This window comes from Rhinopithecus bieti, unplaced genomic scaffold, assembly GCF_001698545.2.
Source record: "Rhinopithecus bieti isolate Rb0 unplaced genomic scaffold, ASM169854v2 scaffold_27898, whole genome shotgun sequence".
NCBI lineage: Eukaryota > Metazoa > Chordata > Mammalia > Primates > Cercopithecidae > Rhinopithecus > Rhinopithecus bieti.
The window spans coordinates 1856964-1876412 of record NW_016812636.1 but is presented as its reverse complement, the minus strand read 5'-3'; the positions used below and the strand labels follow the sequence as shown (position 1 = coordinate 1876412).

Here is a 19449-nt window from a genome sequence, read left to right as displayed (position 1 = left end):
GAGAAAAAATTTCATTTTCTCCCCTCACACATGCACCTCTGTTGCCTACATGAAGAAACCGAAGTTTGCTCTTCAGCAGTAAAAAAAAGAGCAAGGTCTAAAAGTTGTTTTTTAAAAATATTTTAAGATAAAAATTAAGTTTTTTAAAAAAATTTTAAGATAAAAAATTAAGTTTATGTTAAAAGGCATATGATAAAAATTATAAATGTATTCCATTATTGATAAAACCTTCATTTATACCAAATATTAACATGAAAGAACTTGCCATAATTTTAGAATTTACTGAGAATATTTTAAATCACTGACATTGTAGTCATTATTTTTTGTCATTACACTATGAATAGCTGCAGAAAGTGCATTGACCTATCACTGACAATTACGTTACTGTTCCCAAAAATGCAGGGAACTTTAATATCAACTATAGTTGTTCTGGTTTTCACTAAATTGAGAACGCCTAAACATTTAGAGATTTAAATATATTTATATATTTAACATGTATATATTTATCTTATACTATCTTAAAAATATGTATAAATCTCTAAACTTTGAATATATACATTTATATATAACATGTAACTTTTACTGTATAGCTTATAACATTTTACAATATACGTTATATATAAATTTTTGTAATATATAAAACTTTCACGATTTTACTGTATATTTGAAAATTATATATACTATATAAATACATATTTAAAGACTAGAGATTCAAATATAGAGACCTGTTTACAAAATTTTGAGAAAGACATATAGAGATGGCTGGAACTTTCAATTTAGTGAAAATCAGAATAATCATTAAAGTTCCCTGCAGTTCTGAGAACAAGATATATATGTGCTTTGTGAAATCATGTACTTCTTCTTTCTACATTCATTTAAGACGGAATCCAAAGCATTATAGAGATTAGATTATAGAGAAAGAGTTTCTTGTTTCTTTGCTTTATCATGATCAGAAAGGAGTATTTCATTATTTTCATTATCGTCCTTAATATGCAACACTCTTTTGACAAATTTCCCACTAACTTTTCATAGATTATTTAAACAAAATCTGGTGCAACTTCCTGAATTTATTAATTTTAAATACTTTAAAAATATTGCAGGTATTATTTGCAGTAAGTTCTTAACTAAGTAGAACTTGGAAATTTACTGTTAAAAATAGAAATATATTACAACTAAGAAGAACAACTAAGAAGAACATTTGTTCTTATTGGAACCAATAAAGTTGTGGAAGCAAGTTAAGTTATCCCTTCATTTAGAAATAATTGTTTTACTGGATTAAATACTTTCAAAACTGGTTTTACAATAGGATTAGAATTGCATTATCAGATTTGGAAAAGTAGATATAGCTCACAGCTGTGTGTTTGGGTAGAAATTATCCTAAACTTTAAGTCCTTTTAGGAGAGGACTTCAGGGATCACATCCACAAGAATCACAGCGCTCACAGAGCAGACTGGAAGTTTTCAGATAGGCAGAGGCCATTCTCGCAGTCTTCCCTGTGCAAGAAGAAACGCTGTGATACAGTCTTCCCTGTGCAAGAAGAAACGCTGTGATACAGTCTTCCCTGTGCAAGAAGAAACGCTGTGATAAGAGACAGCCCATTCATGGTAAAATTGGTCAAATGCATTTCCGAATGTGCCATCTATTTGGTGGCCTTGCTGTCTTTGTTGGACAAATGCTAAGAAGTCTCCTTCATCAGTGTTCAAACTGAGAACTAGCTGGGGAAGAGACGACATTATCAGAGGGATGTTCAGTCCGGGATGCTGTGGAAGATTCAAAAGGCTCTCTTCTTCTTCCTTTTTCTTTGGCCAAGAGAAACTTCCTCTTGAAACGTGTTTATGGAATAATTCGTGAACTTTATACAACCTCGTAGGAACACTTCTGATCATTAAATGTTTCGCATAACTTGTGGGTTTGCAGGTCTATTTGAAAAGGAGGTTTGAACACTTCTCTAATTAAGATATTCTTCACTAGTTTCGTCAATTCAGCAAATATTTGCAAGGAATATAAAGAAAAATTATCTGCCTTATATATTCTAGGAAAGGTGGAAATATCCATTCATCTCAAATCACTAGAAAACCAACAGGTCCTCTTCTTGTGTTAAATGATGACATGCCTACATCAAACCAAATTATGATATTATTCATTTATCCCATTTTGCATAACCATCATATCTAAGGCAACAAAAAAAGTTTATTATATTTGAAGTCTATTTCAGTGAATTATATTCTATTATTTTTGCCCTAACATTAAAACAAAATAAAATTACATAAAATAACTAACTGAGCAATGCCCAGATTGATTTTTTCCATGAAATCAGTGTTTCTTAACCTCAACACTATCAGCATTTTGGGTCAGATTCTTTCTTCTTTACTGTGGGAGTTGTCCGGTGCATAGTCAGATGTTTAGCCACATTCTTGGTGTCTACCCACTAGATGCCAGTAGCACCCAATCTTCCAAATGTGGCAATCAAAAATGTCACCAGACATTGCCAAATGTCTATCAGGGAATGGGGAAAGCAAATTTGCCCCTAGTTAAGAATCACTGCACTAAAGGCCTAACTCGTGAGTACCATGTGTCAGTCACAGGACTGGATATTTAGAATTGAAGATAAATGAGGCAAAGGGAGTTGGGGAGATAAAGAAATAATGATAAGAATGATGATCTAAGCACTATTTTGTCTTAGAAAATTGTTCCACGTGTGCACAATGGAGACACTGGTGACACCACACAGTATATTTTGAGCAGAAGAATCACTTTATTTTCTGTTTACTGAACTTCAGACTCGGTATGAGTTTTTCAAGTTTAGAAAGTTATATAGAAATATACAAAACAAAATGTTACCAGCCATAGACTAACACACGGAATGAAGAGGGTCCCGGATCCAACATAAGACATGAGCACAAGCTTTTAATATTACAGAGAGCTGAGGTTTGAATCCAGTTTTGTTACCATGTTTCCTATGACCTCGAGCATGTTTTTCACTGTCTCTAACCTTCAGTTTTCTCCTCTGTTTGAAGAAGGAATTCATACTTCAAGGCTGTTGGAAGCATTAATTAAAAATATTGTGTAGCCACTAAGCAGAAAGCCAGTGGGCCCTTGAAATAAAATTAGTTTCTGTTATTATTTTTGAATATGTTTTATTAGAAATGAATTACTGTAGATAGTAGTCAAGAAAGTGGTCCTTGGATTTGTATTTGTATTCAAATCTCTATCATTTAAATTTGCCCCTCAGATTCTTCATTTATCAAATAACAGTAAGAGTGCCTGTTTCATAAGAAAATTAGAAAGATTAAATGAGCTATTTCTAAGGAAAGCACTTGTAAATATGAGCTATTACTCCCATATTTAATATGTTTTAAGATGCACATTTTTTATATTTTAACACCTCCAAAATTAGGAATTATCTTATCATAGATGGTATATCACAGTTGATTTGGTCATTTTTCCTCTCCTTAACTGGAAGAAAAAGTACTGTTAAATCTCACAATCAACGCTACCTTGGATTCAGTGACAGAAAATACTATTACATGATTAAAAATGATGAGATAATACATTTTGACTTCTGTATTTATTGAACACAACACCTTTTGACCAGGCACCCAAGTTATAAACCTCAGCATTACTTTTAATCTCTTTCCAATAACTCAGACTTACAATTATTTTCCAATTGGAAAAAAAAAAAATATTTTCTTGTATTACCACATGTATTAATGTTCATATGTGTGTAACTCACAGGCAATACCTCAATATATTCCCTAAACTATATTTCAAACAGCTTCCTACCAGGTGTGCCTACTTCCAAACTTTCTCTGTTCCAAGCTAGTCTACATAAAAGAATCAATTTTCTAAAGGTAGACACAAAGATACATTTCTATTCAATGTACTTCAATTAATCCCCATCTTATGATGTATTCCATACAAACACTTCACTTGAAATTAAAGGCTTTCATAACAGAACCTCAACTAACCTTTGTGGCCTTAAGTACCACTCCTCTATGTTCCAGGCAAACCGAATCACTAATTGTTGGCCTACGATTTCCAAAGCTTTTTCATCCTGCTTCCTTCTTTTGAAATAGCCATTGCAGCTCCACTTATGAAAATTCAATTTTCCCTTTCAGACCTATCTCTAGTTTCATACAGGAATAGACTACCTTTTATTTTCTGAAGCCATAAAGAGCCTCAAATATCATAGTTTTTATATAGTTCGCCTTATTTAATAATGTTATGCATATCTCACACTCCCTACTAAAATCCTTGAGAACAATCTCATTTTTTTTATTTCTTGAAAAATCAACACAGAATATTCAATGAATGAGATTATTTTTGAAATAATTCTTGATATATAATATTTGATTAGTCTACATTGGAGATTTGGGGTTTATGTTTGAGAAAAACAACTATATATTTGTCTTACTATAAATTATTTTCATAACGAAGATAAAAACATTTTCTTTCTCACTTTTAAATAATCTCTCAAAGATAACAAGTCTCTTTGACTTTTTTGTTTCTGTTGTTTGTGGTGGTAAATATTTGGACAAACCGTTAGAAAATGCGAGTTAGTGGTTGGAATGTTCATGGCTTTAATTGAACATAATCTTTTTTTTTGAGAACCACTGCACTGAATGTCTTAACTGGTGAGTACCATGTGTCAGACATAGGACATATTTTTGTAATAACTGACATTTATTTAAATAATTGCGATGATATTGTATACCCAACCAGATCGTCTTTATAAAGGTTTCAGATGTCTATACTGATGAATGAGTTGAATGGTATTACAATACCTTTTCTAATTTTAACATCATGCTCATAAGAATGAATAACTGGCAGAATTTTTATACTGAGATCTACTTATGATGTTATCCCATAGATCTATAAGATGAATCACTTCTCATAGGGACTTCTAATTTCCTGGCAAGGATTCACTGTGCCCTAAGGCTAACCTCCCACCTCCAAATATGGCCTTTTAAAACGAAGCGCCAATGAATTATACTATGTAACAACTAAAACAGAAATCCTCCAAAAAATGACTTTACTGAAGTGGATTGGGGTATACCCTGAAATACTAGGAAATTATTGAAATTATTTGTCCTGCCATCCCTTATCTTTGGCAATTATATCTCCTTCTCACACTAACAAAGATGTATTCCCTGTTCATGTAATTGTAATACTGGGTCTCAGAAATTATTCTGTTTTTATCCTTTCTCTTTTAATTCATACCGGTTAATTAAAATAATTGTATCAAATAACAACTTTTCCTGAGGGATCATTAAATAGCTTTTAAAAAAATGAAAAAAAAATTTATTGGGTAGAAAATATATAGCCTAGAATTCAGTCCTACCTGCTAACTCATAGCCATCCATGGAACTGTTGATATTCAAACATTACCAGGAAATTAGCAAAAATCATACTCTTACTACCTATTGATTTATTTTTAAAGAAACTGTTTTAATTTCCTCCAAAGAGTTTTTTTATTATTGTTATTTTGTTTATTTATTTATTTATTGAGACGGAGGCTCGCTCTGTGGCCCAGGCTGGAGTGAGCGGCGCCATCTTGGCTCCCTGCAAGCTCCGCCCCCCGGGTTCCCGCCATTCTCCCGCCTCAGCCTCCCGAGGAGCTGGGACCACAGGCGCCACCAACTCGCCTGGCTCATTTTTTGTATTTTTAGTAGAGACGGGGTTTCACCGTGTTAGCCAGGATGGTGTCGGTCTCCTGACCTCGTGATCCGCCTGCCTTGGCCTCCCAAAGTGCTGGGATTACAGGCGTGAGCCACCGTGCCTGGTCAGTTATATTATTATTTTTTTTAATTTATATTTAAAATTTTTTGTGGGTACATAGTAGGGAACATGAGATGATTTGATACAGACATGCAGTGTGAAATAAGCACATCGTAGAGAATGGGGTATCTATCCTTCCCCTCAAGAATTTATCCTTCGAGTTACAAGGAATGCAGTTCTATTATTTATTTTAAAACACAGAATTTTTATTCTTGACCATACACACCATATTTTAGTACACTTAAATTTGGTCTGAGTACTATGTTAGGCAGTGAATGTGAAAGATGAATTAAACTAGCCATACCCTACAAGAGTTCATCATTCTAGATGTATATATAGTCCTCCCTCAGTATCCACTGGGGGTTAGTTCCAGAACTGCCATCCCCACAACCCTGAAAATACCAAAATCTGAGGACATTTAAATCCTTTATATAAAATAATGTAGTATTTATGTATAACGTATGTACACATGCTCCTGCAACTTTCAATCATCATAGATTATCATATTGAATCTCATATAAATGCTATGCAAATTATAATACTGTATTTTTATTTGTATTATTTTTATTGTTTTTTTTTATTTTTTTTTAAATCAGATTTGGTTAAATCCACAGATGTAGCACCCATGGATGGAGAGGGCCAATCATATTCTACTCATACTATTTGACTCCAGCAAGTACTTCTTTAACTTCTAATATGTTTCCGGTGAAATTATCTTTTCTTACCCAATATAGTGTTGAGAAGGAAAGAATATAAGTTAAAATATTCCATGAGAAAAATAGGATTTGTTTTAAATTTTTTGTCATAAGTAGTATAAAAAAATGATTTGAAGGAAAAACATAAACTTATTTATTTGACATAATAAACATATTATTATGCGAACTAAGTGCCCTTATTAATAAAATTTATCAGCCGGGCGCGGTGCTCACCTGTATCCCAGCACTTTGGGAGGCCAAACGGGGCGGATCACGAGGTCCAAGGAGATCGAGACCATCTTGGCTTAACACAGTGAAACCCCCGTCTCTACTAAAAAACACAAAAAAACTAGCCGGGGGGGGAGGTGGCGGCGCCTGTGGTCCCAGCTCCTCGGAGGCTGAGGCAGGAGAATGGCGGGAACCCGGGGGGCGGAGCTTGCAGGGAGCCAAGATGGCGCCGCTCACTCCAGCCTGGGGGACAGAGCGAGACTTCGTCTCAAAAAAAAAAAAAAAAATTCAAAACGTTAATATGTGCTTTACTATATAGATGTATTCTGTGACTATATGATAAAAATTCTACTTCTAGGCAAGCCTATGCTAGGCTGTCATTTCCTTATCTTCAATCCCAAATAAAAAACGAAGAAAAGTTGTTCCCACTCAGCACCACTATGTAGAAGCCAAAAGTGTGGACTTTGAAGCCAGACATTCTAGGTCCCTTACTTGGTGAGTGACGTTGGCATATTTACCGTCTCTGCATTATCAGTTTTCATATTTATATTATAGTATAATAATGTTTACATCATAGCATTTTCTAAAGATAAAAGAGCACTATGGTAAAATGCTTAGAGTATTTCTGGTATAGAGCAAGCACTATGTAAATATCATTTATTACTATTATATTTATGGGAAAGGAAAATGCAGTCAGAAACAGCTATTTTGAATCAATTCTGACTTTTTAAAAATGAAAGCCTAAGTAAGCATTCAGGGTCAAGAACCATTTTGAATGAAAAATATGCCCAAAATATAAATACGTTTACAAGATGCATTCTATACATAAAATGTGGTTGTCATTGGATAATAGATATATGGGTAATATTAGTTTTCTTCTTTAGGTCCATTTATTTCCATTTTCTGGTTTCTTTTTTTTTCTTCTATTGAAAAAAAAAATTACCGTGCTTCTCTAATTGCTTTGAGTGGTTGCCATAGAACCATACAATTTCAGAATTTGAGGACAGCACCGAAACCATTCAATCCAACATAGTTTGCAGATATAGACTCTGCTACTCAGACATGTTACATGAATTGCTTAAAATAACATGATGAATTATGGCAGAGCTGGGATAAGAACACTGACCTCTTAAATTCTATTTTACCTTTCAGCCTCACTTTACAATTCAACTTATTAAGAATAATAACAAAAATCAGTTAGAAATATATTTTAGAATGACCCCTGGGGTGGTTAAAATTTATTTGCATGATTCTAACCACAAATTGTCTTATGCACACAAGTACTTGTGTTAATATAATTAAACAACTTTTTTTTTTTTTACCGTTTGTTTAGAGTTAACATGAGAACCTAGGTACGGGGGAGAGTGTCTCTAACGGTAAATCTCCATCCGCCTGTGTGATGTGGCATGCTATGAGAGGGATCTCATGGTGAGCCTCTGGCTTGTCCTACACTTTGGTTTAAGGTAAAATGTTGCCCTAGTCGCGACCCCAGCCTGACTGAACGCTCTAACAACCACACTTTGATGGAAGAAGCAGACCTACTGTGGCTCCTGTTTTGGACATGACGCACATGTCAGTGACAGGTGGCACGCAGGCAGATCCTTTTGCTCTGCATACTGGCACCTGGTCTTGGCTCTGCCCACATACAAGAGCTGTCAGTTAATGGACAGCAGAGCATTTCTGACTTCAAGGCATTTCATCTTCCAAGTGTGTCCCAGCTTGTTAGTTGACCACTGGCCAGAACCCAAATTGGATGCCAGTTCCAGCATTGTTCCTAAGCTGAGATTCTTAACAGATGGGCCAATGTGGTCACAGGACCAGGCAACGTGCACTCCCACCCTAGGTGGCAATTAGTTTTGTGTTAACAGCAACTATTAGCACCTAGTTGATGAAAACACAGGAAAACTCCCATTCTGTCATCTCTCTGAAAGTTGTCAATTACTCCTGTTTGTAAAAACAAAATCTATATGTTCAGTTTCCAAGAAGGTAAACTTGAACTGTTCAAAGTTTAAATTTTTATAATGGCAAGACATTTTATGTGCAGCTTACGAAGTCGGTCTAAAAATTAGCTTAACTCTATTGCTGTAGAGTATGTTTATTTAGTTATTCATAATACAGTATTTCTAACCAATTATCTAAGTTTGTATCTAAAATATAAAATTAATAGGTGGCTCAAATCCTTAAATAAATTAATAATCATATAATTATCATGCCCTCTCATTTAAAATAGAGATTTCATGCTAGACAGATTCTAAGTCCAGTCTGGCCCTAATGCTTATTAATGTGTGGCCTTAAAAACCTAACTTGTTTAAGCTTCTGTTTCCATAACCCTCAAATAGGAGTAATATTATGCTGTAACACTATTCTTTAAAATAATGGAATTTTTGAAGCATTTGAAAAAACATTTATTGCATTGCAAGGCACATGGTAAGTCCTCCCTAAATACTTGCTTTTAACATTAAACAATCTTTTTATAATAATGGTTTTATGCTTATTACTCACAGACAAACAAAACAGTATGTGTGAAATGTGAAGGTCTCAACCCAGGTGACTGACTGCACTGCTGCTGGCACACAGTACCGGGAGAATGGATAGCTTACGACAGGTAGAAAATGCATGGCAACTTTCAGACTTGGCAAATTCACTAGAAACATTTATAAATGAATCTATATAATTTAAAAGCAGGCCAGACACGGTGGCTCACACCTGTAATCCCAGCACTTTGGGAGGCCAAGGCGGGTGGATCACGAGGTCAGAAGTTCCAGACCAACCTGGCCAACATGGCGAAACCCCGTCTCTACTACAAATACAAAAATTAGCTGGGTGTGGCAGTGTGCACCTGTAGTCCCGTCTACTCGGGAGGCTGAGGCAGGAGAATTGCTTGAACCCGGGAGGCAGAGGTTGCAGTGAACCGAAAATGTGCCACTGTACTCCAGCCCGGGAGACAGAGTGAGACTCCGTGAAAAAAAAAAAAAAGTGTAAGTGATATCTATTGAAAAATAATATTGTATATGTTTCTATGGAAATCATATGGCCAAAGATAGGAGAATGTGTCATTATATACAAATTATATATTTCATATTTTTCAGCATTAATTATTTTTCCCTGTAGTTATAATTAATAAATGCCACCAATCAGGTGGATTTGTAAAACTGAGGCATGTGTGTGCATCCACTGTACAATGTTTACAGTGCTTTGAAATGGTTGTATCATTTTCATAGCCCTTTGAGTTAGAATGTGTGGCATAATTCTTCACCCTCTAAAATGAGTCAAAATATAGGTTAATGGTCAGTCCTACCACATTGCTGGTCCATATTTTCAGGATATAAAACACAGAGTTTAAATAGCTGCTTCAAGATCACATTCCTAGTTTGCAGTAGAGAAATTTGTCAAATATCATTTCCACAAAATGGGAGTGCAAATAAACTAAATGGTCAAACAATAGCAGAACAATGCCTGAAGTCCAAAACCCCTTGGCAATGGCCTAAATATTTTTATGCTATTGTGATTTGTATTAAAACGTCCCACAGTCATTGCCCATGCAGTTTCTAATTGTTTTCAGATAGACGTGACTAAGACATCTGCATAGCACAAAAAAGGAAGATTTTTTCATTTACATTTTTCTTTACATTTCTGACTTTTAGGAAGCGGTCCATTTTTTAGATGTCATTTACAATATTTTGTACACATTGTTTTTCTCCTGTTCTTAGATTTTCCTTCTGTTGCTAAGACCATTTCACTTGCCCAGTCTTTACCAGCCAACCTAATCAGTGTGGTTATTTATCAGGAGCCCAAATTATTGCATGTCCTTGATGGATACACTATATGTGAAGAAGGCCGATCACCTCCACAGGGTAGTTAAGCACCTGTTCAGCATCCCTGTGTCCCAGAAGCACATGCTCTGAACAATAGAGCTTCCAAACAATTAATCTAAATACACTTTCCGGAGCTAAGAAGGACACTTTGTATAAAAATGCATCCAAAAAAAAAAAAAAAAAAAAAGGAATTGTTAGTAGTTCCATTCAGTTTCTTTTCTTAAAGAATCATGTGTTTATGCAAATGTTACATTTCATGGAACTAAAACTCTGAAAATTCCCTCTTAAAATAGACTTGCACTTTAGAAAAGGAAATTTTGTCAGTGGGTTAAGGAAAATTGATAGAATTTTGCTCTACGTATCTTGAAACTCTTATTCTCTACTCCCTTTCCTGTTTTATGAAATATTCATTAATTATATCCACTATGTGCAAGCCATCAACTAAATTTAGAATTTGCAGGCATACGTAAGAATGTAAATGGCATATTTTATTTCCTTTTTCTTCTGACGAGCGATTATGAACATTCCTTTCTCTACTGTGGAAGACAGAAGTTGTTATTGAGGAACTTAGTGTCACTTTAGAGTTAGTTTAGAAAATAAAAAAGAAATAAAAAAAGAAAATGGAGCGAATGGTAATATGCTGAAAATTACATTATTGATGAGAGATATTAAATCTCCTGTTTACAGTTCTTTAAAGACCGCTAACAATGAAATGAAATACAAAGTCTGCTGACATGCATAGATAAGAATTCACAATCAGACTAATCACACTCTTATCCAAGTTCCAAGAAGGATTTTTAAAAAAATCTCATTAATATTAAATTGAACAGAACACTGTAGTGTTGTCATATTTCAATTTATTTTATATCTTTGGTTATAATTTTATATTGTTTATGTCATATTACTTGTATTATGATAATGTTTCTTCATGTTATAATTTTTTACAGACTTTCAGCACATAAATATATTTATATAACAAAAATACACAATAAGCCTATGTTATGATGGAACATGGCATAAGGTGGAACCTCACCTCATTTATTAAAAATACTGGCAACTTCCATCACCTAAAACACTGTGTGAAAAGGTGTATTGAAGGCACTTAATCAAGAGAGTACTAACAAGCAAAATGTTGGATATTTGCCCTCAAAAGACAGACAGTACACAAGAAAATAACTAGAGTTGCTCCAGTTTACTTTCTTTACTATATTCAGAATGTAAATACTTTCCCACATCGTCCAATCTCACTAATATAAAACAAAAACTAAAGAACTAATAACAGTTAATTTACCTTGTTTCTTACTTTTTCAAACTTGCAATGAGCATTATAAATGTAGTAGGCACTCACCAAATGTAGGTAAACCCAAAAGTGCATCTTCTACTATTTAAATTATGCTTTTAAAATGTGCTTTAAAATCATAATTTTATAAACTATAAAATGCCTTTCACTTGCTTGTTCCCCTACTCACTTTATTTTCACATTAGTGTATGAAATTTTTGTCCCTAACGTATATGTATTGAAACCTTCTAGAAAACAGTATTGGTACTGGGTACAGAATCAGTGTGCTTCCTGAAATACTCAATTGTGAAATGGTAATATCTTCAGAAGTCTCTGGAAGGGATTAGCAGTCTGGCACTCATGTGTGTGATGTAGACTCCTTCCCGTTTTGTCCCTTGGTCACATGGAAAATGTCCACATAAATAACTTTCCCTAGTTGATCATAAGGGTTATTGTTAGACTTGCTATGCTTCCTACCTCACTGAAACATTCATCTTTTCAGAAAATGTTTTAATACAACTCACTGAGTCTGCTGTAATTTCATTAAAGGTAGTTACTGAGAAAGGTCAGGAGTTTAAGACTAAATAAAAGAAAGAGGCATATCAGTACTACTTAAAAAATATTTTCAAGACAAGGGGAAAAAAATACTCCCTTAATTCATCTCTGGTTACTGAAAGGTTGGCACAAATATCTTCTTCTGTGTTGAAGATTTTAATAGCTCTTACAGCATTTCATAAATTTAAACTTGAATTGAAAAGCTTGTCTTGTCTCCAAAAGAAAAACAGTCACATATTACTTACATAGTAATTACAGGCTATGCAGCTGTCCTACAAAGCCTTCCTTTAAATGTGTTAAGCATGAACCACTACACAAACCTTATTCAAATTTCATTAAGTGTTAAGCCAAAGAAATGTCATCCACCACACCAATTGCTTATACAAGAACAATGGCCATCTCCCTAGTCTGAGACCTAAATAATGTAATAGAATCGATGTTGTTGATTTAGTCTATGGTTGGCTAAAAGTTATTACTGTTATTCCTCACCAAGGAAAGTCTTTCCCTCTCATTATGCGTAAGTGAGGCTTATGCTAATACATACAAATTGAGGAATGAATAAACTCCTCTGAAATATCACTTAAAGACTGGGAATTCAAGAAAAAGTACATGCTTCTTTCGTGATGAAACTATTGACCTCAGTTTCTATATTGCACTTATCCTTGCTTTAAGCCTCTCTAACAAAACAATTTAAAGCTTACACAGCACTTCCATTTGCCTAAGATTTTAACAATATTTAACTGGTGACACAAAGTACTACAATAATATGCCTGTAAAAAGAATAAAGAGGCCAAAGCTATGAAAATGTTTTAAAGGAAGTTAATGAAACTAAGATTTCTCATGCTTGCAACCTTGTTGTTTAGTGGCCTTGATATCATACCTTCTGAACACGTAACTTGAATGCTGTTGTTTGATTTATATGTATCATTTGTACTTTGAAGCAAATGAATTTGGCAAGATTTAGAGAACAGCGGAGCAGCTTTTACATTGTCAGGTTTATGAGCTAACACCTACATTAAGCTGAAAATAATCAAACTAGGCTCAATTCTTTTTTATTTTACCTTAATTCAGACACATAGACATGTTAAAATGCAGTGTACACTTACAATTCTCTATTTTTAATACTTTTTTCAACGAGCTCTTGCTCAATGTTTGAAAATTAACAGGGTCACCAGTGCTGTTATACGGATATAATGTACTCCCTGATACCCTGATACAATGTGATAAGAAAAGCATGTCATTTCTATGGTACTTTTTTAAAAAAACCTATGAACCCATTCTAATAGGAGAAAACACCAGACTAATCCAAGTTTGGGGGACATTCGATAGCATACCTGGCCAGCACTTCCCTGCAAGGTTGTTAAGCTCATAAAACTAGGGAACACTAAGAGCCTGCAACAAGCCGGAAGAGACTGGAGAGCTAGGAGTGCAAATGCAGAAGTCTGTGACACCCAACTCAATAATTACCTGAACAGGACTTGGAGTAGAAAGAGGACAATGAAGAAAACCTGGGAGATCCAAATAATGTATACACTGTACTTAATTATTACGTATCAAGCTTTGCTCATTAGTTGTGACAAATGTTTTATAGTTGTGTAAGATATTAACAATAAGGAAAACTGGGTGTAGTGTATATGGAAACTCTGTTACTAACTTTGTTATTTTCCTATACATCAAGATTATGCCAAAACTGAAGGCTTTTGAAGTTACAATGGACAAGGCCATATACTCCCAGTTTTACAAAATAAACCTTTGTTTACACTCGGATAAATTTTACTACAGAATTAATCTCTTCACCTTACATTAACATTTGAAAATTATTCATTATGTGCTCTCAAATTGGAAGCAAGTTGTTGACTATGTGTAGAGGAGGGACAGTAACAATTCAATAGTGTAAACTCTCCTTGTTTTCTAACCTGCTTCTCCAATGAGATGGCATGAAAAGCCTCATATTTACAAACATCTTCTAATAATACCATTCCTTTAAAGATAGATGTCTGGCATTAAAATGATAAAAGAGGCCGGGCGTGGTGGCTCAGGCCTGTAATCCCAGCACTTTGGGAGGCCGAGGCGGGCGGATCACGAGGTCAGGAGATGGAGACCATCCTGGCTAACACGGTGAAACCCCGTCTCTACTAAAAAAATACAAAAAACTAGCCGGGCGAGGTGGCGGCGCCTGTGGTCCCAGCTCCTCGGGAGGCTGAGGCAGGAGAATGGCAGGAACCCGGGAGGCAGAGTTTGCAGTGAGCTGAGATCTGGCCACTGCACTCCAGCCTGGGTGACAGAGCGAGACTCCTTCTCAAAAAAAAAAAATAAATAAATAAATAATAAAATAAAATAAAATAGAATAAAATGATAAAAGAAACACAGTAATGGCTTTCCCTACTACATAGGCTGAAAAACGAACTGAATTAATGTTTTCACTTGTTCTATTCCCGTAGATTGCAAAGAACCTCTCAGTAACTATTATAAATGGTTGGTGCATTCAATCCGTGAGTGACGTGTCTTTTGAAGTAAAGTATCCTATTATATCTTGGGATTTATAACATTGAAATTTTGAAATGAATGTTTACATTTAAGAAAGTACTGACAGCAGTGAAAGCACGTAAAAGGTATATAGCTTCTGTGGAAGCCTGGTTAATGTCAGTCAGTTGAATGAAACAAAGTTTTTCTTTCTCTTTTTTTTTTCTTTATGAGACAGACTCTCACTCTGTCACCCAGGCTGGAGTACAGTGGCAGGATCTTGGCTCACTGCAACCACCACCTCCTGGGTTCAAGTGATCCTCCAGACTCAGCCTCCCGAGTAACTGGGATTACAGGTGTGCGCCACCACACCTGGCTAATTTTTTGTATTATTAATAGAGACAAGGTTTCACCATGTTGGTCAGGCTGATCTTGACCTACTGACCTGAGGTGATCAACCTGCCTTGACCTCTCAAAGTGCTGGGATTACAGGCATGAGCCACCGTGCCTGGTCAAAAATTTGTTTTAAAAAACAAGAACCAGTAAAACACAGCCTGTACAATTTTATGCAGGCAATAATTGGAGGATGTATGGTGGTTATAATGTCAGTAGGCAGAACTAGCAGGAAGCCATAACAAATCTTAAAGATAAAATTACTTGTGTTAAAACAACAACAACAACAACAACAAACCACTTGAATTACTGATTTGATTCTAAATGTCAAGGTCTTAGGGAAATTTATGTAACAACAAGTTAAAACTTTTTATATAAGATGAAAAGCATTTTTGAATAAGATGAGAATTTGAGAGATTGGGTTTGAGGGCTTTGTGATAAGAACAATAAGAAAGAGATGGAAGAGAAGGTCTCCATGAAGAGATGGCAAGAAAGAAAGTGACAGGAGGTCCCTGTGTTAGAAATCTCCTGTGTGAAAAATAATGCCAACTACTTGCTACCAGTTCAGTGTTGTGCTGACCTTTCCTTTACTCCAGGACTTACAGTCAGCCACATGCAGTAGTCTTTTGTTAGTTATGCTTTGGGCCGTAGAGGTGACAAATGGTATCCAGAGTGGGTGAAACATGGGAACAGGGCAGTCATTGATGGAGGCATGCAGGGGGCATTCTGCAGGAACGGATTAGTATGCCTCAAAGGGTCTGGGGAAAGAAGGCACCCAGGAATCCCTGGTATCCGGGGATAAGAGGTGGAATGAAGAGTCAAACATTGACGTAGATATTCACTGAAAGAGTGACATTGAAAGCCTGGAGGACTTTAATATACAAACAGTAAATATGTGGCTTGCATATGTAAAAATCACGAGTGAAAATACCCCAAGACGTAGGAGTGTGTGGTGGCGGCACTGTAGCTGTAGGAGTGTGTGGTGGCGGCACTGTAGCTGTAGGAGTGTGTGGTGGCTGGCCACTGTAGCTGTAGGAGTGTTGTGGCTGCACTGTAGCTGTAGGAGTTGGTGGCACGGCACTGTACTGTAGAAGTGTGTGGTGGCGGCACTGACTGTAGGAGTGTGTGGTGGTGGTGGCGGCACTGTAGCTGTAGGAGTGTGTGGTGGTGGCACTGTAGCTGTAGGAGTGTGTGATGGTGGCACTGTAGCTGTCCTTTTCTTTCTTAATTATTCACTGGTTATCTAGCAATCTCCCATCCATATGATGGTCTTACCTTCCTCTTGGCAAGTCTGCATCATCCTTTTTCCACCTCACAGTTGGTTGAGGATCTCCTTGGACTTGACAACGAAATTCTACAGCTTCTTCCTCCAGTACCACCTGGTTAATTGGCCTCCTGAGAAATGTGGGTCGTTCTTGAAAAAAAAAAAAAAAAGAAACAATGGTAAAATGAGATAAACTATTATACGTGCTGTAATTACATTATGAGAAAAGCAAAGGAAACCTGATTTACTTTTGGTACACAGGTACCTAACTCTGTGGCCTTGTGAGTCCAACAGCATTCAATAAAATAAAATATTTTGGAACAAAGGAATAGCTACAGTTTGCCCTTAAGACGATACAACCTTTGGAAAAAATATTAAATTGATTTTTCACTGAATCCCTGAGCTAAATCAGGTGGATCCTATCATAAAAAATCAGAACACTGAATTCTACAGGAAAAGAGATTAAAATGATCACAATAATCTATTATCAGGGCTCAATGTGGGAAAACTAAAAGTTGAAAGGAATAAAATATTTTAAAACCAAATATTAATATTCCTCAAGAACACTAAAGAAAATTTAAAAATGTGTACTTTCGCACATATATATAACTTAAATTTTCCCACTTAGGCTATGATTTGATAAGGACTTAATATTCCCATGATTATTTTAACTTCATGTATGGAAAGCTGTCTACCTGATTTTTTTTTTCTTAAATACAGAGACTGCCATTATTAAATGTTGCAAACTATTTATTTATCAATTTTTTGAGGTTTTCTCCAATGGACTTCTCTTAAGTGTTTGAGATATTTATCCATTTTTATTTTACTTAATTTTATGTTTTTTATTTCTTCAGTACTCTGTTTTACTGTTTTCATCCTCTCTTCTTTTATTAATCTGTATTTGGCACTGTTAAATTGTATTCTAGCACTCTTCGACATAAAGCTAGAGAAAAATAAGTCCTTATCCATAAAAATCTTTTCCTGTCCATCAGATTCTTAGCTTCGGAGGATGTAAAACAGAAAGCGGTTTTATGTCTTGCTAAACATTGGCATTCTTTGTCCAGCTTCTTTCCTTTTGCGTGATGGTCTGAGACTGGAAAACTTTTCATTTAAATTTTATTAGCCCATATCTAAAAATCACAAACAAATGCAATATTGCTACTTACTGAGGTAGACAGAGAACTAAGCCAAGGAAAAGAAATATGAGATTCATAGGAAGTTGACACAATTTATCTGGCCATCTGGACGTATTTAGCCACCTAGGACTTGAGTTTCAAACCTTCTAATTTAAAATTTTGTACACAGTGTCACAAAAACTAAAATGTATTTGGCAGGAAAGCTTCAAAGAAAATAAATTACTTCAAATAATAGATTTTAAGAGTATAAAATAAGAGTATTTGATTTTATTGACTAAATCAAGATCCATATTTATAAAACAAATGTGTGAGTTGCAAGATAAATATTTTATTGCAATAAAACCAACTATCATTGGCATTTAGAAGGAAGACAATTGTATCTCTCCAGAGAATTTGACAGTAGGGATCAAAATTTTCTGCATATGCTTGAGTATCTGTAGTCTGAGACTCAAAAATCCCAAGCCATAAAACAAGGCAAATAGAATTTTATCATGAAAATTTTGTAAATGCAGAATTGACAGGCAATCCATAAAACGAAAGAAAAACATGGTTGCATCTAAAGATTTTAGACACCCGGAATAAATTAGCAGCAAATTGTGCCCCACAGACAACAGAACAAATTTGCGTGTCGGATAAAATAATTTAGTGTGATTTTTTTCAACTCTGGACACTATGTACCCAAAACAGCTATTTCGGGGCTGGAATAGTTGGTATTGAGCTATCATTTCTGGTAGTTAAATAGGCAATAGGATTAATATATCCTTATGAGGATCCCAAATGTTAACAGTAAAAAAATAAATAATTAGCATAGGAAGCAGGATTGACTTTTTCTGTGCTATCAGGTGCAGCTATTCATCCAGTTCATCCAAAAACTACATTAACCCGATGTTAAAGAGATTTGAGACACTATTGATATTACTCAAGAGTGAAAAATGATTCATCAAGAGGAGACCCTTCCTGTTCCCTTTGATTTTAGTGGGAGTATCATACTACATTCTGACACTGGAATGAACGAGCTGGAGAAGTCTTTCTCTCATCCACTCACTCATGCAGCACATGTTAATACAAGCACTCCTACAGACTTTGACTAAGTGGTCAAGCTGGTGAATAGTGAGCAGCTTAGTTTCATTGGGGAAAGTGGTGGGAGACAAAGCTAGCCAGAGAGTGAGTGATAAGACCTTGAAGGCCTTGTTCACCACTCAAGGACTGGGAGCTCTGCCCTGAGGTTGACAGAGAGCTACTGAAGGACTTTAAGCAAGTAAGCAACATTTTGAATAAGCATATGAAGGGCTGGTTGGCACGTCTGTGAAAGATAAAGTAGAAGAGAAACAAAGTCATGAATTAGGTCAAAGGGTTGTTGTAAGAAATTATTTCCACTTAAACTGACACAATGGTTCATAGGATGTGGAAAAGGGGACAGAAAAGAGAGATCAAAACTGGGGGATCAGTCAGACGCATAGAGTGAAAAGGAAACTCTAGAAGTGTCTCAACTTTTCATTTAGCAAACTGAAACATAATGGCAGGGAAAACATGGAGTGTGTGTGAGCGTGTGCATGTATGTGTGAGTGTGTGCATGTGTGTGTGAGCGTGTGCATGTGTGTGTGAGCACGTGCATGTGTGTGTGAGCGTGTGCGTGTGTGTGCGAGTGTGTGCATGTGTGTGCGAGCGTGTGCATGTGTGTGTGTGTGAGTGTGCGTGTGTGTGAGCGTGCGCGTGTGCGTGTGTGTGCGAGCGCGTGCGTGTGTGTGCGAGCGTGTGCGTGTGTGTGAGTGTGTGCGTGTGTGTGTGAGCGTGTGCGTGTGTGTGAGCGTGTGCGTGTGTGTGTGAGCGTGTGCGTGTGTGT

General features: G+C 35.8%; 1 protein-coding gene across 1 annotated transcript in view; it reads right to left on the bottom strand.

Moving 5' to 3' along the window:
* The window catches only part of LOC108545127 (roundabout homolog 2-like), a 176818-nt gene that overhangs the window by 142947 nt on the left and 14422 nt on the right, over positions 1-19449 (bottom strand). Inside the window, 1 exon segment of the mRNA XM_017896612.1 lies at positions 16482-16620. Within this exon segment, the coding sequence (XP_017752101.1) occupies positions 16482-16620 (139 nt within the window).